This window comes from Lynx rufus, unplaced genomic scaffold, assembly GCF_022079265.1.
Source record: "Lynx rufus isolate CCGP_SWC_20201006 ecotype Redwood Valley unplaced genomic scaffold, mLynRuf1.p SCAF_23, whole genome shotgun sequence".
Classification (NCBI taxonomy): domain Eukaryota; kingdom Metazoa; phylum Chordata; class Mammalia; order Carnivora; family Felidae; genus Lynx; species Lynx rufus.
In genome coordinates, this window is record NW_025814838.1 from 14,497,379 (window position 1) to 14,520,834 (window position 23,456).

The 23,456-nt window shown below is 46.3% G+C and overlaps 1 protein-coding gene across 2 annotated transcripts in view; it reads left to right on the forward strand.

The window, feature by feature from the left end:
- Window positions 1-23,456, forward strand: part of CPPED1 (calcineurin like phosphoesterase domain containing 1) — a 109,901-nt gene that overhangs the window by 54,863 nt on the left and 31,582 nt on the right. The window contains exon 3 of one of the 2 annotated variants that reach the window (XM_047087700.1): window positions 14,387-14,809. The exons of the other annotated variant lie outside the window; for it this stretch is intronic. Coding sequence (XP_046943656.1) covers window positions 14,387-14,809 — 423 coding nt within the window. The remainder of the gene's footprint in view (window positions 1-14,386; window positions 14,810-23,456) is intronic. 2 annotated transcript variants of the gene reach the window in all.

Genomic DNA, 23,456 nt, shown 5'->3' on the forward strand with positions numbered 1-23,456 from the left:
TCTACCAAAGTACAAAGGGCAGTGGTCCAGCTCCCAGGAATTTCAGTACATCTTTCCATTTTAGCCCCCTTTTACTCCCATTTTTGAGGATACCTGTCCCCACACATTCTTAGGCCTTTGGGTTATCTATAATACAAATCAGATTTTTTCCCCTTTCATTCACTTTCTTTACTTCTTTTTAAAATTGAGGTTTAAACCTGTGCAGACAGTTGTCTAACTATTGTTTTGTAACTGTAACTGTTGTTTTGTCTGACATATCATTCTGAAAATATTTTGGGGCATTTATTTCTCCATGATTTTAAAATAGTTGAGTATATTACACATGATGCAAATATTCACAATAAAGGAAATTTAGCTTGGTTAAAAAAATAAAATAAAATTTAGGTTTAATATTAAAAAAGTAAGATGCTGTTAATCTGAAGTGAAGAGCTCTAGGGTGCACATTCACCCTCAATCACCACTCACATGTAGAGAGCGAACCTTTGCCACCTGCCAGAAAGCTCCCTTGTGCTTCTTCTCTGTCGATAACCTTTCTGTCACTATCAGTTGGTGTTGCCTGTTCTTGAAATTTATAACAATGGGATTGTACACTTTATACTCTTTCTGGCTTCTTGTACTGTGTGTGATATCTGAGATCCATCCATGTCACCGTGTGCAGTGGCACCTCGTGCTTTGTTACTGCGGTATAGTATCTGTCTCATGATTATATCACACTTTACCTGCCCATTCCACTACTGATGCTATCTGAGTCATATCTTTTTGGGGACTCCTATGAATAATGCTGCTATGAATTTTCGTACTCCTGTCTTTTATTAGACCTGTGTACTCCCTTTGTTGGGGACAGTCCTGGGAGTGGAATTGGCCGGGTCATCAGGACGATGGAGGTTGAGCTTTGGTAAATCCCTCCAGAGGGTTCTACAGAGGGGTTGTACCAAGCCAGTTGCTTCTTATCTATTCCCACTTGCAGCTGATTATGTTTTTTTTAAATTTTTTAATGTTTATTTTTGACAGAGAAAGAGACAGAGCATGAGCGGGGGAGGGGCAGAGAGAGGGAGACACAGAATCAGAAGCAGGCTCCAGGCTCTGAGCCATCAGCACAGAGCCCGACGCGGGGCTCGAACTCACAGACCAGGAGATCATGACCTGAGCCAAAGTCGGACGCCCGACCGACCGAGCCACCCAGGCGCCCCTCAGCTGATTATTTGACTTTCTGAGTGAGCTAAGTCCACTTGTTCCCCTGCTCTCCGGTTTGCACATTTCTGTGGCTGTGCTCTCCTCTCTTCTTTGTCCCGGGGAGCAGACTGTCTTTGCAGTACGGTGTGGGCAAGGAACAGAGCCAAGTGTGTGTTTCCAATCAGCCATCTTTAACTGGAAGCCTCTTAGGACTTGAAGATGGCTTTTAGCTCTCAGTCTTACCAAACACGATCACTCTCGTGTTTTCTCTGAGTCATTTCTGCTTAAAGGTTTTATAAAAACAAGGCTTTGTTGCCCTCAGCCTTTCACAGCTACTCCAGACGTTGTTTTCTGCATTCCTCACCGTCAGCAAAGTGACAAGACAATTCTGCTTCCACGTCTTTATCAGATATAAAAATTGGTAAAGAACAGACTAAAGGTATAGTTTGTGGGGTTCTTTCCCCTAAGTTTTTTTTCCTGAGCTTGTAGTGTTCAAGTCTAGGAAAATCTGAATACCCTAACATTTAACCTTGTAACATCCCCAGTGTATGTCCCAGGTGTTCCACTCGCCCCTGGGACTTCTTCCCCACTTTGGTTTGGGCACATTAGGACTAGGAGGCACGGTGGGACTCCTGCAGCCCTGGTTTGGAAATGAGACCGTGTTTTCCCCAAAGAACGGAGGGTGCATGTTGCCCCCCACCCACCCCAGGGCTCCTTCTGGGGCCTCCTTCCAGTGCAGAGATGGCAGCAGGCAGGGTGGGGATGGCAATGAGGAGTCCCAGACACCTTCTTTGTTCACAGAGGTAGTGAGCACGCCAGCAGACAAGATGGCAGGCACACTTCATGCCTGAGGTGCTCCGGAGCTCCCAGGTTCTGAACGTCCCATCCATTTACCCCTCAGGCCCCTCCCCAGGAGACCTGACCCTTTGTCCTCTAACTTATCCCCTTTACCAATCCTTCTTGTATCATAGAACCGGCAAGACCACATTTCTTTTCCCATGGCCTCAGTTCACATCATTTGATGTGGTTCTACCCATTAGCACAGTGTTACCATGCGGAGGGGCCCCAGTCACCTGGTCATGTAACCACGGTATCGGTGCAGTAGCAGGTGCCTCAGGATGCAGTAGGGCTAGTGCTTAGCACGCGGTAAGAATGCCATGGCTGATAACTGACATCACATGTATGATTTCTTCTTACAGAGTGAGCGTCTGAGTATCCTAGGCGAGTTCTTTGCTTCACTTGGTCTAATTCTCCTGTGACCTTGGCTCACCTCACTCTTTCTTTGGGGTCCCAAGAATATAATCAACCCGAAGAACCTGAAGACCCTTCATCTTTATTTCCCCTGCTTCTTCATATATCAGAGATATGTTACCCTAAAACCACGAATTTAGTACATTTTCCTCCCGTTAATGTAACAAATAATATTTCTAAGTATAGATAACCACATAATTATACCTTTACCAAACCTCTAATCAGATGCATTTAGTGTACTCATTAGTTCACATAATACATTTTTCTTCTATATTATATTAAATTCCCTTGTAAGTATTGTTACCTATGGGCATAAATAATAGTTAGGTTCTTATGCTAACTGGTAAGAGCATTTTTGAAAAGAAGGAAAGACAAAATCTGGCAACACTGACAGAAATCTCAAATATGATGCTGGGAAGGTAAACATTGCAGCTGGGGAGAGAAGCGTGGTTGTAGGTCTCATGTGCTTCCGTGAGTACACGCATCAGTGTTGTGAATGACTAGGTTATTGTGAGGTAACCTGAGATCGAATCACCAGTTGCAGTGTGATTCCTGTGGCAAATCCTAGTTGCTTTCCAAGCAGCCGGTGTATGAACAAACTTTTGCACACAATGCATTCGTGAAATGAAAACTGTTCTAAGAGGTTTACAGATTTTTATAATTCTAGAATCTTTCCCCTTTAAAAAAAAAAAATACTGCCGGCTGCTCCAAGGGGGATAATTTACCAAACACCAAATGTTTGCAAGTTAATACAACTGTATTTTAATGTTTTTAAGTACAGAATTATGGGGAATTCAGAAAGTATAGAGCCTCATCTTTATTGAGGAGATGACATTACTCCGCCCAAATGGAAGGCTTAAATAAAAATGGCTTTGACATCCAGAATCTCCTCTACAATTCCAGCAATTTCCCCGATGTCTTTGGCAGATTTGACAATTTGGTCCAAGAATTTGCTGCTGTGTGCTCCTTGTTACCACTGGCTGGAACGCCTGTCTGCTTGACTGGACTGGATACATGTCAATAAGTCTGGAGCGTCCCTCTATTTGACACACTTTTGGATGTACTAACTGTACCTCGTGAACCCAGGAGTCAAGTTGTTTATTGTTAAAAGGCTGTGAGGGTTGTGCGCTCTTTGTCGTCACTTGGTCAGTGGTTCATTGACGGTCCTTTGAAGACGGTCCCCAGAGTCGAGTGCGAGTGTTCTCCCTGCCCCAGCACCATCAGAAGCCTTGTGTGTGCATCCCTGAAGAAGGGACCGCGTCTGTCTCCTTCACACTGCCCCAGGCGCCTAGCCCTGTACGTGTACGTGTTGCGTCACTGCTGTTGACTTTGTTTTCCGTTCACTGAACATAGACATAGCAGGTTTCAATTGCTGCTTTATACCTGGACGAATTAAGGCAGCACACAGTTAAGCAAGCAGTGGTGCCATGGTGACAGGATGGTGGCCGTGTTGAAATAATACGTTGGAAGTGCTGACCTTGGTGCCCTGGCATATAGAAACTCACTAATGATAGCAAGGGGGCACACTCATCACTGCTTGTTGCCAAAAAAGAGCACAGCTGGTTTGTCACAGAGTGAGGTTTAGAACGCCCGTCTCCCCGCTCCCCGAATCCGACGAACCCCCCGGAGACGAGCCAGTTCCCAGGCCAGCCCTCTGTGGCTGAGTCCCCAGCTCCATGCAGCTCGGCCGTGGGTCCCCATTCCCTCCCCACTGTGACTACAGTAAGTCCTGGTTCGCTCATCTCTAAATCGTGGGAGTAGAACAATGGATTGATGCTATGTGAACCCAAAATAGCATGGTACCAAAAAAAAAAAAAAAAAAAAGGAAAGAAAGAAAGAAAAGCCTCTTTATGCTTTACCTTTGAAGTAATACAGCTCCCTTCAAATTAAACGTTTGTCAAGAATCATGTCATTTCAGGGGCGCCTGGGTGGCGCAGTCGGTTGAGCATCCGACTTCAGCCAGGTCACGATCTCGCGGTCCATGAGTTCGAGCCCCGCGTCGGGCTCTGGGCTGATGGCTCAGAGCCTGGAGCCTGTTTCCGATTCTGTGTCTCCTTCTCTCTCTGCCCCTCCCCCGTTCATGCTCTGTCTCTCTCTGTCCCAAAAAAATAAATAAACGTTGGAAAAAAAAAATTAAAAAAAAAAAAAAGAATCATGTCATTTCAGAGCTGGTGAAGCGGGTGGTGAGTAAAATGCAAAACTTTTCATGCTCTTGCAAAGCGTCAGGGGCACTTGAGCTGGTAAGCAAATAACACCATCCTGTTTCAGGAGTAGTTTTGAAACAAGCAAGTTTTGTATTGGGCAGGGATTTCAGCAGGTGCCTCTTGTGTAGGATGCCACATCCATCCGGTGCACCATCGCAAGGGTGATGTGAGGGTCAGGTGGGATGAGGAGTAAGAAGACGAGGCCAAGCCTCTGAAACTTTAGGTAGTTTGCGATTCCGTGAAGTGAGCAATTTGACGGGCTGTTGACCCGGCTGGAAAAGCTCATGACCTGGCTGTGAGAACGGATTGCAAAGAGGCACCCATGGGCCATCGCAGGCCTCCGAGAGGTAAGCTACAACCAGAGCAGAAGAAACATGTTCTTGCCTTTTCTGTGATGCAGGAACGATAGGTAAAGAGGGATTTAAGAAGAGGGCAGAGGGTCAGCTCTCCTGGGAAGGGCCTGTGTACTGTATGCAGTTACTGGGGGTTAGGATTTTCATATAAGAATTTGAGAGGAAGCATTTTAGCCTGTAATAGGCACATGCCGCTACCCAATGCAGCTTCACAGAGTCCGCTGCAAGCTGTGCCTTTAATTACCTCAAGTTTGCTACAGCTCTGTTAGGGAAAGAGACTTTAGGGATAGAGGAATGGTGCATGTGCATGCATGCATGTGTGCATGTGTGCGTGTGCGTGTGTGTGTGTGTGTGTGTGTGTAGAAGTTGGATTTCAGCTGGATGGAGAAGTTGCTGAACCTTCTTTCCTTCTCAGAAAGCCTGGACCGAAGAGGAAGGGTTCTGAGGTTGCTCGGCCGAGAACCCACCACTGGGATTAGGGAGAGGAGGGAGGAAGGGGGGGGGTGTTCTGTGCGTATCCCACTGTCTTGTTAATTTCTGCATTCAGCCGATCTCAAATTAGACCAAATTCATATATATCTCCCAAGTGTCTTCACCAAGAAAATGCTACTGGAGACTGCTGCTCACTGCACTGCCCAGCCTGGGTGCCATGTGAAATACTAGGCAGATTCAAGCCCCTGAGAGCTGGGGCAGGCCAACAAGACTGTGCAGGTGTGAAGGGATCTGACCGCATACAGCAGCCATTTTCCAGACAGGTAATTCTTGCCCATCACAGACTAGTTCATCTGTCTCCCCTACACTGGCCTAGGCTGGGGAAATCATTTGGTTTGTAAGTAACTGCTCGGAGTGTGCTTATTCGAGCGCCATATTGATTTTGTTCTTTTCACCGCCGCTGGTATTGAACTGGAAGTCCACTCTAGATCCTGCCGAATGAATAGCCCATTTCATCATCATACTGTTTCTGTGCTTGCTAAAGTTGTCCTGCTATTTAATTTAAATTTTCCTGACAGTGGTTGAGTACATTAGCATCAGCTCTCGTTTGAGTTCTTGTGCCTACAGGGACCAGGGAATAGAGAAGTCTCATTTTTTTTTAAGCAGCACCCTTTCGTGTCGATTTGCTACAGAGAACATTGGTTTGCTTGTTGAAAAAAAAGAAGAAAGTCGTCTTACTAAAACAGTAAATAGATTCATAACACCGTTGAAATCTATTCGCAGCATCTGTTATTTAGACAGTCTCCACAGAGGAGAGGAAACGTTTTGAAGGTCTCAGAGGTGGATGGTTTTCATCAGTAGTTTTCTGGTGGATTTTTCCCATCCCTGCGTTTGCTGGCCAGGTTTGGGATGGTTGAAGGGGAATAGAAACACACAGGTTGGGGGCGCCTGGGTGGCGCAGTCGGTTAAGCGTCCGACTTCAGCCAGGTCACGATCTCGCGGTCCGTGAGTTCGAGCCCCGCGTCCGGCTCTGGGCTGATGGCTCAGAGCCTGGAGCCTGCTTCCGATTCTGTGTCTCCCTCTCTCTCTGCCCCTCCCCTGTTCATGCTCTGTCTCTCTCTGTCCCAAAAAAAATAAATAAAAACGTTGAAAAAAAAAATTAAAAAAAAAAAAAAAGAAACACACAGGTTGGCTGTTCATTTCTTGTTGTGTTCTTTTCTGTAGCCAGGTTATACCCTCTGGGGCTTTGAGGCAGCTTCTGTTCTCCTTTCTCCCCAGAGGAGAAGACAAAATATGTTTATCGTGGTGTTTTGTGGTTAGCAGGTAAGCACTCAAGGTTTGTGGTGTCTACCCACACTTCTGGTAGAGATGTGCTCTCAGTAGAGCACAGTGTTATTTTCCCTTCAGAAGGTGGAGCCCTCATCCACTGTTGAATTTTAGAAGTTCTGTCTATATTCGGGATATTAATGCCTTATATGATACATGATTGGCAAATATTTTCTCCCGCTTTATGACGCACAGGAGTTTTAAAAATTGTCATGAAGTCCATTTTTTTTTCCTTTTGTTGCCTGTATCCATATTAGTACTTCAAGTTTTATGTTGAAAAAGAGCATTTGATTTTTACCTTGAATCTTTTTCTTCCCCAGTCTTTTTCCTATCAGTAAATGATATGACCTCCCAGTTGCTGAAATGCCGGGAATTATTTTTAAGCCCTTCTTCTCCTTCTCGTAACTCATACAACAAGGACTTCCATTGTTTCTACCCACTAAATATCTTTCAAATATTTCTATTTATACCTCTCATTCTTCATTGCTAGTATATATATAATTAATTTTTGTATACTGACCTTGATTCCAATAACCAAGCTAATCCCCCCCCCTTATTAATCTAGAAACCTTTTTTTAACAATAGATTCTTTGGAGTTTTCTATAGAGACAGTCATGTCTTCTGAAAATAGACAGTTTTATTTTCTCTTTTCCAGTCTGTTGGAGAAGAGAAAATATTTCTTTTTTGTGGCGTTACTGCCCTGGCCAGAACTTCCAGCATGATGTTGTATAGAAATGGCAAGACCAGACACCTTTGCTGTGTTCTCAGTCAGTGGGGGAGAGTGTTCAGTCTTTTACCTTTAAGCATGGCATTAGCTACAGGTTTTTTGTAGCTGTGCTTTATCTAGTTAAGGACATTTACTTCTCTTCCAAGTCTGCCAAGAGATTTTATCAAGCAGTGTATTTTAAGCCTATTTGCAAAGAAAGAAGATAATGATCTCTGCCTTAATGAGTAATGACAGTAAAAGTTACACATTCCATGGTACCACATCGTATCAAAAATTCAAAGTTAATGGGGCCCCTGGGTGGTTCAGTTGGTACATGTCCCACTCTTGATTTTGGCTCAGGTCATGATCTCATGGTTTATGGGTTCGAGCCCTCCATCACGCTCCACACTGACAGTGCCGAGGCTGCTTGGGATTCTCTCTGTGTCTTTCTCAAAATAAATAAGTAAACTTAAAAAAATTCAAAGGTAATGAATGACATAAATACTTTATAATTATCTTTATAATGTTTTCTATCTCCTGGTTTTATTTTAACTACTTGCATTTAAAAATTTTTTTTAAAATGTATTTTCAGCACATCACAGGTTTCCACGCTGCCCTCGTCAGTCCCAACCAGAGTTCTCAGTTAGCAGGTGTGTGCTGACATCGGGGTCCCTGTTCTCTCGGTACCCCCTTTTCAGCAGGTGCCCCTCATCCGCCGTGGAGACTCGTCTGGAACAGTCCTCCTCCTGTCTTCTTTTTGTTTTTTCTTCAAGTATAATCGACATCGTGTTATATCAGTGTCAAGTGTATAATATAATGATTCAAAAATTCTGTGCGTTCCTTGGTGCTCATCGCAGTACCTGTGCTCTCAGTCCCTTCGTCTCCTTCACCCGGCCCTGCAGCCCCCTCCCCCCACAACCATCAGTTCTTTATATTTAAGGATCTTGTTTTTTGTTTGTTTCTTTTTCCTTTGTTCACTTGTTTTCCTAAATCCCACAAATGGGTGAAATCATACGGTATTTGTCTTTCTCTGACTTATTTCACTGAGCGTAATACTCTCCAGCTCCATCCACCTTGTTGCAAATGGCAAGATCTCATTGTTTTTTATGGCTAATATTCCATTTTTATATACATACCACATCTTCTTTGTCCATTTGTCAGTTGATACATGTGGTTGCTTTCATATCTTGGTTACTTAAATAATTCTCCAGTATATCTTTTTGAATTAGTGTTTCTGTTTGCTTTGAATAAAAACCCAGTAGCACAATGACTGGATCAGGTAGTATTTCTGTTTTTAAGAACCTCTATTTTTTGAAGAACCTCCATCCCGTTTTCCACAATGGCCACACCAGTTTGCATTCCCACCAGCGCCGTAAGGGGATTCCTTTTTCTCCACATCCTTGCCAATACTTGTTATTTCTTGTCTTTCGATTTTAGCCTTTCTGACAAGTGTAAAGTGGAAGCTTCATTGTGGTTGGTTTGTATTTCTGTGATGATGAGTACTCTTGAGCATCTTTTCCTGTGTTGGCCATCTCTATGTCTTCTTGTGAAGAGTGTCTGTTCAGGTCCTCTCCTCATTTTGAATTGGATTATCTGGGTTTTTTGGTGTTGAATAATTTGGACATTAACCCCCTTATCAGATATATCATTTGCAGCTATTTTCTCCCATTCAGTAGGTTGCCTTTTTGTTTTATTGATGGTTTCCTTCACTGTGCAAAAGGTTTTTTTTTTTTTTATTTTCACGTGGTCCCAATAGTTTAATTTTGCTTTCTGTGTCCCTTGCCTCAGAAGACATATCTAGAAAAATGTTTCTATGGCCAATGAATGTCAAAGAAATTACTGCCTTTGCTCTCTTCCAGGATTTTTCTGGTTTCAGGTCTTACATTTAGTTTAATCCATTTGAGGTTTATTTTTGTATTTGGTGTTAAGTGGTCCAGTTTCATTCTTTTGCACGTAGCTGTCCAGTTTTCCCAACACCTGGTGTAGAAGAGACTTTCTTTTTCCCACTGGATATTCTTTGCTCCTTTGTCATAGATTAATTGACCATATAAGTGTGGGCTTATTTCTAGGCTTTCTATTCTGTTCCATTAATCTGTGTGTCCGTTTTTGTGCCAGTTCCATACTGTGTTGATTACTGCAGCTTTGTAATATAACTTCACTTTGGGGTTGTGTTACCTTCAGCTTTGCTGTTATTTCTCAAGATTGCTTTGGCTCTTCAGGGTCTTTGGTGGTTCTATAGAAATTTTAGGATTATTTGTTCTAGTTCTGTGACGCTCACACAACCAAATGGAAAGATACTCCATTCCCATGGTTTGGAATAACAAATATGGTTAAAGCGTCCATACTACTCAGAGCAATCTGCAGATTTGATGCAGTCCCCAACAAAATAGCAACGTTTTTCACAGAACTAGAACAAATAATCCTAACATTTTTTTAATGTTTTTTTTTTTAATTCTACTTTTGAGAGAAAGAGAGAGAGCGGTGTGCATGGCGGAGGGGCAGAGAGAGGGAGACACAGAATGTGAAGCAGGCTCCAGGCTCTGAGTTGTCAGCACAGAGCCCGATGCGGGACTCAAACTCACGGACCGCGAGATCATGACCTGACCTGAGTTGAAGTCAGCCCCTTAACCGACTGAGCCACCCAGGTGCCCAAATAATCCTAAAATTTTAATGGAGATTTCCTTCTTTCTTCTCAGTCATTTCTTGCAATTTTTCTTCCTTCTCCAAAGTCTCTTCTTCCGTTTCCCTGCATCCCTTTCTATCCTTCCTGTGAAGTGCACAGCCCTGCTTGATCCATAGAAACTCATGGAAACTCGGTGTCCTTGGCCAGAGTAACATTTGTTCTGTTCCTGATGCTCGTGAGGTTTGGCTTTGGGCTTTGCTATTAATAATATGACTTCTTTAGGAAGTACTGCCTTCTTTTAAGATACACTAGCAGCTATGTTAATAATACTAAGGGGTTATTGATGTCCTGACCCTAAAGACATTCTGGTACACACAGAAGAAAGCATGTTGAAAATAATGCAAATGTTTTCCTTAAGCTTGTTGGCTTTTTGTAACCGAGAAGTTACTCCATCGCTTCTAAATTCGTACCTAAAAATTCTTTCTATCTTTGGGGAATGTTTTCTTTCCTTCAGAAATGATTTATTGATTGCTGTGTGCACACTGTGAGTCACCGGTCAAAAAGGGAGAATTCAGTACATTCGGGTGTTGGGGTAGAGGGAAGACAGCCAGTGCTTTTGCATCCCTGTTTGTACAAACTCTGAAAATCGTGGTCTTGGTACGAATCCTTACGCTTGCCCTCTGAGGTGTGGAGGTCACCATCTTCATTTCATACACGATGAGACCAAGGCTCAGAGGAACCAAGTGACTCACCCAAGGCCACATGGCTTGTGAAAGGCAAGAGTCAAGGACCAAACTGAGTGCCCTAGACCCCACCTTCATACTGTGCCTCCACGTAGGAGTATAGAAGGTTCTGGAAAAGCTTCATGAGAGAGGCTCATATTTGACTGAAGGGATCCAAGTAAGATGGGCTTCTTGTTTTTTTGTTTTTTTTTTAACAGTTTATTGGGGGTATTTGTGGTTTCCTCTAAAGCAGGATCCCTCCGAAGTTTGGAAGCAAACATCCTATTGCTGTGTCTAATTCACAGCTCTTCACTATAGATGGCTTGTAGGCAGGGTCTCCTTTCCCCGTTTTGACTAAGCCTTTCTTTTAGGTGCTTTTTTTGTGTATGGTCATTAGCTGATCAAATGTCATTTGTGTCAGTATGTGAAGGGTCGTGATGAAATGTCTTTTGAAAATCACGAATGGGAGACACTCTGCATCCCAGTGCATTATAAAGTCCTTGTCCTATGGATCAGGACAGCTGAGAGAAGTCACCCTGGAAGCTAGGATCTTAGTCCGTGACCAAGATACTGTAATCAGAGGCAGCACTCTGAGCTGGAACCCCAAGTTCAAATCCTGACTCCCCCACTGGTTGTCAAACCAAATTAATGTGAGTACAGCCCTTAAAACAGTGCCTGATGCATATAGTAAGTGCCAGATAAGTATCCCCAAGTCTGCATGAATGGAAAGAAGAGAACATTCGTGGTGGCTTTGGGGTTTTTAGGAAACCGGTTAAGGAAAGATTGGCGCTGGTTTATGGAGTTCCTTTGAAATGGTTTATCACGTTCAAGATCATAAAGGAGTCATCCTCCCTGTTTGTTGAGGTAGGAAAAGAACTGAACAATGGGGTCTTAGAGGGGGTTGTGTATAGTCAACACAGATGTCCACAGTCCAGGTTTAGCCAAACAAGCAATGTCAGTCCCTTTAAACCAGGAGCCCCAGGGCCAGTCCAGAAGAGCGAGGAGGCAGACACTGGTTGTAAGGTAGTGCCCAGCACCACCAAGGGAGGGCCTTCCTGGTCCCTGGTGCCAGGCAGGACCTGCTTCTCCCCTGAAGAACTCCTCCTGTGGCAGCCAGCCAGCTCACCTCTTCCCCAAACCAATTCCCCTCATCCCGGAAATTGGGACTGCTTCAAAATGCAGCTGCTTGACTGGGATGCAGCTGACAAAATATAGCTCCTGGATCTTCTTTAAACCTTAGGATCCTGGAACTAAAATCACCTTAAAAAAAAAAAAACAAAAAAACACTTTTCTTTCTTTAAATAAAAATGGAAACTAGTATATGTAAGCTTGGAAAAAGGAAGGAAGGAAGGAAGGAAGGAAGGAAGGAAGGAAGGAAGGAAGGAAGGAAGGAACTTTTAAAATGTAGTATAAAGGATTTTAAACTGAATGTGGAAGTCTCCCTCCCTCCCTACTTCTGTTTCCCAGATTTAACCAGAGTTAATAGTTTTCTTTACGTCTTTGGAGAAGTTTCGTCCACCATATGTGAATATGTGTTAGCCTTTTAAAAATTGACATGTGACTTTTTCCTCCATGTGTTTACCTTTTTAACTTAATGTATTAATGATCTTTCTGTTGCGTCAGTGTAGATCTGCCTCTTTATTTACTTTTTATTTATTTTATTAGAATGAATTATAAAGCTATTTCAGTGAGATAGGGAAATTCTGAACTCTTAACCCATCCCAACAACATCGCTAAAATTAAATGCACACCAAACTTGGCATAGTCACAAGGAGAAATGGAACAGGTGACAGTTACAGTGGAGACTTAACCAAGTCTCTGAAAGTGACACGGATCAGCAGGCCGAAAGCAAGGAGTCATGAATGGCACCGGAGATTCGAATCACACCTTGACCACGTTTGGTGGCAATGCGCGGAGCTCCATATTCCACAGTTAGAGAATGCACATTCTTTCCAAGCTCACACGGGAGACTGAGAAAAACTGGCATCTATTCGGCTGTAAAGGAAATCTTGGTACTGCTAATTTCTTGCAGTTGGAACTTCTGAAACGGTTTTCTCTCTTGCCTCTATTTCTCTCCCGAGTCTGTTTCTTCCCATTCCTGCGTCACGCCTGCCTATTTTATAGCCCTCTAGCCTGAATTCCTCTCTGCATTTGGTCCTCCTTCTTAGCTGCAGTCACTTTGTAGAGATTCTTTTGCCTTCTTTTAAATTCATCATGGACACAGAATGTCGGGTGTAGTTTTTGTCTGCTCGTGGCAAGGTTTTTCAGGTGCATTTTCGCCATCCCTGGGGAAGCTGGCTCCTGTTTTCTCTCATTGTTTTCCTTACGCGTAGTATTGAGTGTGTTCCTCAGGACGAACATGGTGCAGGAATTCTGTCGTTCACCCACTTTGCCTTTCTCAGTAACGCTTCACAACATGTGATACGGATGGTGCGCGCCTATCATCTGCTGGATCGCTTGTCTGACTCCCCTGTTGGGAGGGAAAGATTCGTGTCTCTTGGCTCACGGCCTGCCCCGGTAACGAAATCGGTGCCTTACACATAGTACTCAATAAATATTTGTTGAATGAATTAGCACAGAGGGGCTCAGGAAACCAAACCTAACAAAAACAACCAAAACCAGATCCAGAATGGCATCGGTTATTTCAAATCCTGTTCATTAAAGTATTAATACATTATGACAGGAAGTGTGAAAACCAGGAATGTGAAGGAGGGTTCCCACTTACTTGACAACTCTCTGTCCAAATCATCATCTCCATACTGAATCCTGTGTGCCTGGGGTAGGACGGAGTGAAACACACTTAATATTTAAGACATCGAGGGGTGCCCAAGTGGCTCAGTTGGCTAAGCGTTCAACTTCGGCCCAGGTCCTATCTCACAGTTTGTGAGTTCAAGCCCCACATCCAGCTCTGTACTGACAGCTCACAGTGTGGAGCCTGCTTCGGATTCTGTGTCTCCCTTTTCTCTCTGCCCCGCCCCTGCACGCACTCTGTCTCTCTCTCAAAAATAAACAAACGTCAAAAAATTTTTAAAAAGACATTGAGCCCGTGCTCTTTTTCACACTATTAGTAGGATATAAAGTACCTCTTCCCCTGTATGGGGCATGGGGGAGCAGGGTTTGGCCAAATGCACAGGCCAGTTGATCTGTAAGAATTTTTCCGGTACAAGTGCACACACAGTCTGCAAGGCCACGCATACGGTAAAAATAACTTTAAGTAGCAGTTGGTTTGGGACTAGCTTTCAAAGCGTGCACACACAATAGGGTCACACGTGATGATCCATTGAGAGAGGACAGAAAAGCCACAACTGTTTTTCATCTGAATAAAAGAAATTAAGCCTCACTAATATTTAATATTAGAATAACTCTGTATCATCTCCCAGTCAGCAACATTGGGGCAGACGGCCACTTAGACTCTGAATTTCCACAGCGCCCTGAGGGAAGTGGGCCAGAGGTCCCGCCTCACTTGTTGATTTGCTTCTAACATACCATTTGCGGTTTCACGCACCTGGTTGCGTGTATTTCTAGATCGTACTCTCTTGTGTCAGTAAATGCATGAACCGCCACGGCCGTTTCAGACGTGACCCTCACTCTTGCAGGGACGCCCTGGCGGAAGGAGCAGACCGCGGACTTGCAGCGGGTGCTGGCCCGCGTGGACAGCGACATCCCGCTGGTGCTCGTCAGTGGCAACCACGACTTGGGCAACGCACCCACGCCCGAGACCGTGGCAGAGTTCCAGCGGACCTGGGGGGACGACTACTTCAGCTTCTGGGTCGGGGGTGTCCTGTGCCTCGTGCTCAACTCCCAGTTCTGGTACGATGCCTCCCGGTGCCCCGCCTTGAAGCAGGCGCAGGACCAGTGGCTGGACCAGCAGCTGAGCGTCGCGGGCCAGCGCGAGTGCCAGCATGCCATCGTCTTCCAGCACATCCCGCTCTTCCTCCAGAGCATTGATGAGGACGACGACTACTTCAACCTCACCAAGTCTGTGCGCAGGGAGGTGGCTGACAAGCTCGTCCGAGCAGGTAGCGCCCTGGACCCCGGGGGCTGGTGGGGAGGGCCATCTAGAGAGGAGTCTTCCAGATCCTTCTTCCGCCTCACCCCCCCCCACCCCCCGCAGCCTGGCAAAGCAGAGAGAGGATGGGGCTTTGGACAGAACTGGGTTCTGACCCCAGCTCCACCGCTCACTGGCCTTATGGCCTTGGACAAGCTGCCTGGCCTTCCAGCCTTGGTGTCCTCATCTGTCAAGTGGGAGTAGCAGAGGGAGGTCTCTCATAGGGTGGGTGTGAGGATTAAAGGAGAAGGGGCCTGTAAAGCATTCCAGTAGCCCCTGGCCTACCAAGTAGTGAGGTTGTAGCAGCTGCTGGCAGCTGAGGTTGGGGGTCCTGCAGGTGTGGGGTTATTGGGGTTGGACGGGGTCTGAGTGTGGCTGTACCGCCCCAGGGAGAAGGGATGATGCCAGCGTCATCTTTTCTCATATCTCTGTGAAGCACGAACTTGCCCAACGGCAGGTGATCTTCAAGAGCCAGGCTTTACCAGTGTTGGATGTAACCCCGGGGAGTCCTGGGACGTGGGTGTCCTGGAGCCTCATCACTTTTCCTAGAACAGGGACTAAACTCTCCCCCAGATCGAGGAGACAGAAATGTATTTAGTCAGATTTAACCTGCTGTAAATGTTTGGCGAATCACGTATTTAACACATGCGTGTGCACGCACACACGTGCACACACACACACCGTGAAGCCCTCGGACGGCGTACTGGTCCGCACACTTCCTTCTCTCCTCCCTGCAGCACCTGTAGTGTTTCTGTCCTGTGAAATGGGTCGTCCCAAGCCGATTCCCTGCATGACCAGTGACTTGGCAGGATTCCGGTTTTGACAACTGTTGGGTCTCTTGTTTTGGTTTTAATGCCTCCTTTCAGATCTTTCCAGAGTGTACTTCGTCAAATGCTTCTAAAATTTGAATACATCACTTGTTTGTTAGGAGGTAGGGAGAGGGAGGTGGCGGCCTGACCCCATAGCAAACGTTCATTTAAAAAAACAAAATTTCTTATACTCTTCTTTTCATCTTCGAGCATTTAAATGCGTTCGCATTTACTTGTTAAATGTACAATAGGCCCTTCTGTATTTTTGAGACATTTCACAAAAGGCTTGCATAATTGGAGACATTATCCAACTGTTCCATGGAGATGAAGTTGGAAAACTTCTATTGAGGCCTTTGAAATTTCATGCCATGCTTGAGTTGGTGCAGAAAACCATTTTGATGACAAGGAAATGAAGTGTCAAGATGGCATCAGCACCACCGTGGAGACTATTTTGTAACAGAGAATAATGTCAGAGAGAACATTTAATGCCAGAGAAGTGATTCCTTTCATATCAAATGTTAAATGATGTAAATGCCATCCCCGTGGCCGCTCTTTGTTCCCTGTCAACCACGTTCTTGAGCGGCGTGTGCACGTGTGGCCCACCGGCACCCCCCGATGTTGAGACCTGTAGGCATTTATAAAGAGAGAGCCCACGGCTCTAACCAGGCAGCCTCTGGGGAGGCCTCCTGCCCACCCACCAGGAGCCCCGGAAGGCGGCGGGGTACTTGGGATGCGCCAGCCATCTCCCCCTTGGGCCTGCGGCCCCGCGAGCTCTCAGCACACCCCTAGCTGGTCCGGGTCTTGGAGGTGGGCTCCACTCGCCCCGGCTCACAGGGGTGGGGGTCTACCACCAGAATGCCCATCGATTGATGCAAAGCCTGGCTGAAACCCTCCTCTCCGCCCCGACGGCACAGTCTCTTCCTGTGGGCAGAACGATGTGGGAAGCCACGTTCCAGTCAGGAGCTCGCTTGCTAAGCGTGAGACTGAGCAGAGGAACTAGTCTTACTCTAGCCTTAATGGCGTCAGGCTCTGGAACGCTGCGGGGTCCATCTCCAGTAGGGCCGCCCGGCCCAGAAGACTCCGGTATTTCCAGTGCCTTAACATCTCTCTAGACTGTCCACCCCTTGAGGCCACCATCTGGGCTGTAGTGGCAGCTCTCCAGCCCCCCACCCTTCTGGCCCCCCTCAGCCCCGGGGCAAAGCCAGCTCCCCGCTCTTCCCCGTTGTCTCTGACTCTCCCGTTTCACCTGGCCAGCTACTCCCCTTCAGCACCTTCTCGTGAGGTGCCCCCAGCCCTGCCCTGGGTTCTTCCTCAGCTCTCCTTGATCCCAGCAGACTCGTTTGTGTTGACTTATCTCAGTCACCCGCTAGACTCGGCTCCTTGAGTGTGGGGGTGCTGTTGTGCTCATCTCTGCATTCAGGACGCCTGGCTCAGGTCAGTTCCTAGTCAGTGCCTCATCCGTGTTTGTAGAGTGAACGAGGGACTGACACAGCCTATTTATTTGGTTAGCACCCACTGTATGCTGGCCACAGAGACCAGGGCCGTGCTGTCGTGGAGCTCCTGGGCATAGAGCTTTTCAAGGTGCGTTCCAAGGATCGAGCATACGTCCAAGCCTTTCGTTTCTGCGTGAAGTCCTCCCTTGATGCTGGCTTTCCAGGTTCATAGAGCAGCCAATTTCTCTCTTCCCACGTGGCCCCCCACTGTTCACACCAGGCACCTTCACGTATGAGACGGAGTCCTGTTGGCCACTGGCGTTAGGAACTTCACCTAAGCCTGCTTAACCAGGGAAAAGCAGAGAGACAGGTGTCCTTCCTGCTGTCACCTGTCAGTTTTAGTGGCTTACCAAGCCTGGCCCTTTCCTTTGTGGCCTTCCACACACACAGCAAACCAAGGGCAATGTCAAGAAGAGATCCAGGCCGGATGTGGACCCAGCTTGGTGGCGGGCTGAGTGATCTGCTTAGGGTGAAAGCATGAGTAGGTTGGCTCTCCTAGGGAATGTGTGCACCCATGACTCACGATCCCAGAGATCACTCAGCTGACAGCAGTGTAATTCTTGGACTCCTTTGGGAAAGCCAGAGTTCAAGTGACATTTCATAAGATTCATTAACTTCAAGACCGTGATCAAATTGGGGGTGATGCTGCTGTTTAATGCTGCCTCCAGCTTTTCCCCCACAGCAATATTATTCCCTTGTGCTATTCCAGTCTCCTTTATCTCCCTGAGTTAAAATGCCGGTACTCAAAAATATGTCAAAAGCTCATCAGAATATCAGGGTAGCTTTTAATTATGATAATTGTGTTGTTATAAAATATCCTTTTAAAGAGCACATCCCTCCTCAAACCACCATGGAGGTAAAACCCAGCTTCCTTCCAGCAAGCTTAATGAATAATTCTGAATCATTGTGTGGGATGAATAAATGATTTAATAACGAACATCAACAATCATCTCTCATTGTTGCATTAATTTTTCAAACGGGATGAGGTAAATGAGGAGGAGGGGTGTCACTATACAATGGGCCACCGTGTGTGTTGGGATGCGTTCTATGAATCCAAGCCTGCGAGCCTCCCCGCTCAGGTTTCCCTAGAAACGGATGCATTCTGTTTCTCCTTTTGAAGCTCAGTGAAAAACCTTCTTTGTGTGGTACAAAAGCGTCGTCAACAGCCAGCGCAAATAAACAGTTATCAGGGCAGGACAGACGCACAGATGGGGAGCTGCACCCGTTATTTTCGGTCTTCCTTTGTACTGCCTGAGGATAATCAATTTCATCACATCCATGGGATGTAGAAATTGGTTTTCCCCTTAATTCACCTGATACCTGGTTGAGTTGCAAAGACAGATAGTAGATAATGAAATCGTGGTTGAACGCAGCCACTGTCTCTGTCCCTCATGCCTTTTTCAGCAAAAGGTTAATTTGTGACCTAGTTAATACGGATTCCAATTTAAGAACTCAATCTTAAAAAACAAAAGTCTGGCTCTTTTAACTGACCTCGTCTCCCTTGATGTCTCGATACCTTTTTTTTTTTTTCCATTCTCAACATAGAGATGAGAACTGTGTAGTAGGGAGCCCAGAGCGAATTTGGCAATTACGAAACATTCCAATAAGTTGATCTTTCCTGCAAAAGTTAATGAGTAATTTCACAGAAATAGTTTAATCTCCAGTATTTATTCCTTTAAAAAAAAAACTGGAGAGAGAGATCTTAGCCCATAATTATCATTTGAAAATTTCAAAGTTTGAAAGAACAAAATGGTCGGGTTTCCAGGGTCCACTTTGTAGGAAAAATAAAACGTCTGATTCTACTCTGATGTCCTTCTGAGTTGTATTGAGATTATTTGTTTATGTCCTGATTCCTCCAAAAATGGAATCCCAGCTTTATTCACCTCTGTAAGCCCAGCCTCTGGCCAAAACTGTCATGTGGTTGCCCTGTCAATAAACAAATATTGGCTAAGTGGAATGGAATTAGATTTGATTCACGTACTTATCAGCAGAATCATAGATAATGTCGATACTACCTGTGGATCGGTGTTGGCGAACTGAGCTTTGGATGGGAAATGTATCACGTAAAGCGGGGTCTCGGTGAACTTTTTCTGCCAAGGGGCACACAGTAAACACTTTGGGCTGTGGTCTCCGTGGCAACCGCAGAACTCTGCCTTTGTAGCACGGAAGCAGTAACAGACATACATAAGCAAATGAGCGTGGCCGTGTTCCAGCACAACTCTACTTACAAAAGCCAGGTGTGAGCTGGTGGGTCGTACTTTTCCCCGCCGTTGGCTCAGAGAAATCTTCCTGCCCTGCCCTCAGACCGTGTCCATACCGTGCGTGTGTCTAATTCCAGCATGCTTCTGGTGACCCCACCGTGACAGCTGCCTGACCCGCTGAAGGGTCCGCCCAGAGTGAGCCTCAGGTTCCTCCATGGAGGACACACCCGGGTGAGGCATGCCCCGTTGGAGGTCCCTGTGGGAGGTGATGTGGGGGCACTTAAGTCCAACGCTTGGGTGTTTATTTTAACATGTGTTTGAAAAAATACATAAGTAGCTCTTCAAGGTAAAAATCGTCAGTAGTAGCACCAGTAGCATGCGGGTAGGGCCGAACTCGTGGAGGTGGTGTAGGGAGAGCAGGTGCGCACCAGCGGGAGCGATGGGGCCATATCACAGCACAGGGCGGCAGACAAGCTTGGGTTTCAAACAGACCCGGATTCAGATCCTTTGATGGCACTCCCCAGCTGCATGGCCTCACATGAGCTGCCCAACATCCTTCTGCCTTAGTTTTCTCACTTGTCAAATGGGGGCTCTGGTCCCAGCCTCATAGGGTTGGTGGGAGCACCAGATTGAAGTGATGCGGGGACACAGTATGTGCTCCACGAAGGGCTGTGTGTCATGAGATGACCCTGGACCCCCCTGCGAGCCCACAGCCGGCAAATTTGCTTGACGCAGGGTCTGGCTTTATCCATAGGCGGTGCCTCTCGCCCTGGGATGCCAGCGGGAGGGGCAGGGTCTCCTCGAGAGGGCGTGTGTGAGAATCTCCCCTCGAGGAGAGGCACGTGCCAACGTGACTTTGTAAGTGGCGAAAGAAAGCAATTAGCAACTCTTCTTCTAATACAAACTACGGGAAGCTAGACAGAAAGTTTCTTAGCTCCTGGGATGTGCGGGAAGATGGACCGTGTCTCAAGGAGTGTGAGATTTTTCAGTGTGGATAAGGAATACTTGCTATGTTTGCTTTTATCAGAGGCAGGGAAGCCCTCAACTAGATGGAAAAATTCCTTTGGAATTTAGTGACAGAATTTGACTCCCCATTACTTTTTCTAAACCAGTTGATGCGTTGCTAAAGACACCTGTGAATACACGATGTCATAGGCAGGTTATTCTGAATCTAGCAAATGTGTCCACAAGACAATGGCAGCCATCTCACAATGCCCTTTGTTTAAAATGCATTTTAAGGGGCGCCTGGGTGGCTCAATCGTTTGAGCGTCCCGCTTCGGCTCAGGTCATGGTTTCATGGTTCGTGAGTTTGAGCCCCGCGTCCGGCTCTGTGCTGGTAGCACGGAGCTGCTTTGGATTCTCTGTCTCCCTCCCTCCCTCTCTTTCTCTCTCAAAAATAAACATTTACAAAATTAAAAAAAATAATAAAATGTATTTTAAAAAACGATCCTAGGGGCGCCTGGGTGGCGCAGTCGGTTAAGCGTCCGACTTCAGCCAGGTCACGATCTCGCGGTCCGTGAGTTCGAGCCCCGCGTCGGGCTCTGGGCTGATGGCTCGGAGCCTGGAGCCTGTTTCCGATGCTGTGTCTCCCTCTCTCTCTGCCCCTCCCCCGTTCATGCTCTGTCTCTCTCTGTCCCAAAAATGAATAAACGTTGAAAAAAAAAAAATTAAAAAAAAAAAAAACGATCCTAGTGGTTGTTTTCTTAACCAACTCTTGGGGTACCTGGGTGTCTCAGTCGGTTTAAGTTTAAGTGTACGACTTTAGCTCAGGTCATGATCTCACGGTTCGTGAGTTTGAGCCCCACGTCCGTGCCAATGGTTCAGGGCCTGGAGCCTGCTTCAAATTCTGTCTCGCTCTTTGCCCCTCCCCCCACTGGCACTTTCTCTCTCTCTCAAAAATGAATGAACATTTTTTTTTAAAAAATTTTTTTAATGTTTATTTATTTTTGAGACGGAGAGAAACAGAGCATGAACGGGGGAGGGTCAGAGAGAGGAAGACACAGAATCGGAATCAGGCTCCAGGCTCTGAGCTGTCAGCACAGAGCCCGACGCGGGGCTTGAACTCACGGACAGCGAGATCATGACCTGAGCCGAAGTCGGACGCTCAACCGACTGAGCCACCCAGGCGCCCCGAATGAACATTTTTTAAAAAGTTTCACCAGCTCTCAAGTGAGAACTCATCACCTATCCTTTTTTCAGCATCGGTAGAATCCAGAGTTTCTGGGGGCCTAGCAGCTTGAGGAATTTTACCCTCTTTAAGTTATATTTGGTCTTGAATTCATTTTCCCAGGTTGGATCTGTTTTCTGTTTTGATCAGTGCACCCTAAACCATCATGCTTTAGTCACTGGATGTCTGCACGTCGTTCACGCTAAACCTAGATAAGAGCCCAACTGCCGAAGCTGCATCTGGTGCCACGGGATGGGTTTCGTTTCTCACTGTGGAGGTATCCTTAACAGTTGGGCTAATTAAAGTCGAAATCAAGTCCTGACTGTAAATATTTATAAATTGAGAATCTGGCGTGTGTAACTGTGTGCTGGTTTCCAGAGCTAAGTCAACATTTACTCATTCAACAAGTAGCAGGGGCCCGGGGCTAGGCACCGTGGAGGGTAATGAACATGACAGACCGCGGTTCCTTCTGTGGCATGGTGGGTCCCTCTCAAGCTAAAAATGATAAAATCCTATCGAAGAACCCCATCCATCGTGGCCTTTCAGAAACGAGGCACAAGTGCATGGGAAGCAGCAGCGACTGTTTAAGTTTATGAAATCAAAACACTGTCTCTTCTCTTTTTAGGTCCTTTTTTAAAAAAAAAATAGCAATTAATGTCATTTTCACACGAGCAGTAGGATTCCTTTGTGAAACTGAAATATCCCTAGTTTAGCTAAACACTCTGACTTCCCATACTGGTTCTGGGAAGGTACTTTTTAGGTACTGGACTCACTTTCCTTTAAGAGGTATTTGCCCCCACCGTGGCCAACAATATAAGTGAACATTTAGAATACTGTTATTTAAAATAAGCTAGAGATTGCTTTGTTTTTGTTTTTGTTTTTGTTTTTGTGTTCTCATTTTACTTAACAAAAACATTTGCATGTTGATGATTGATTTAGAGGTGAAAGAATGGCACCCCTTTGGATAACAACGCGGAGGACCCTGTGACCTGTCCTTAGTACAGGTGGGCGAGCTGAGCACACACAGAGGCTGTCTGGCTTCTGAGTCATCTTTAAATTTAAATTACAGACACAGGGGCGCCTGGGTGGCGCAGTCGGTTAAGCGTCCGACTTCAGCCAGGTCACGATCTCGCGGTCTGGGAGTTCGAGCCCCGCGTCGGGCTCTGGGCTGATGGCTCAGAGCCTGGAGCCTGTTTCCGATTCTGTGTCTCTCTCTCTCTCTCTGCCCCTCCCCCATTCATGCTCTGTCTCTCTCTGTCCCAAAAAATAAATAAACGTTGAAAAAAAAAAATTACAGACACATGAGAGGAAGGCGAGGCCCTTCTCTCTGGTGTTTGTCTTACACAGAGCACTACCCTGTGCCGCACTGGGAGCCTCGGAAAGGAGCTCCCTGCAGTAATGTTGCCCAGGTGGGAGGGGGCATGTCCAGGGCAGGTGCGATGCTACCTTAGCCACGAACCTCCTGCTGGGTCACCCTGCCTGGGTGCGGCCTTGCGGCCTGTGCTTGTGTCTCTCTTGGGGGGCTGGAGTCTCGCTCCCTCCCAGATGCCAGTGAAGATACCTAGTAGAGCAGCTTTTCTGCTGAGAAAGGGAGAGGATGAACAAGCTTCCTGAGAGCCATGGGTCACGTTCCATCTTTTTTCTTTTTTTAATCTTTATTTTATTTTTGAGAGAGAGCATGAGCTAGGGAAGGGCAGACAGACAGGGAGACACAAAATCAGAAGCAGGCTCCAGGCTCGGAGCTGTCAGCACAGAGCCCAGTGTGGGGCTTGAACCCACGAACGGTGAGATCGTGACCTGAGCCGAAGTCGGACACTTAACCGACTGAGCCACCCAGGCGCCCTGGGTCACGTTCAGTTTTACACTGATGGTATCGTCAGTGGCCATGCTCATTGTCACCACAGCCCGCACAACAGCCCCGCAAGGTGTCCATGTTCTGTCTCTGCCA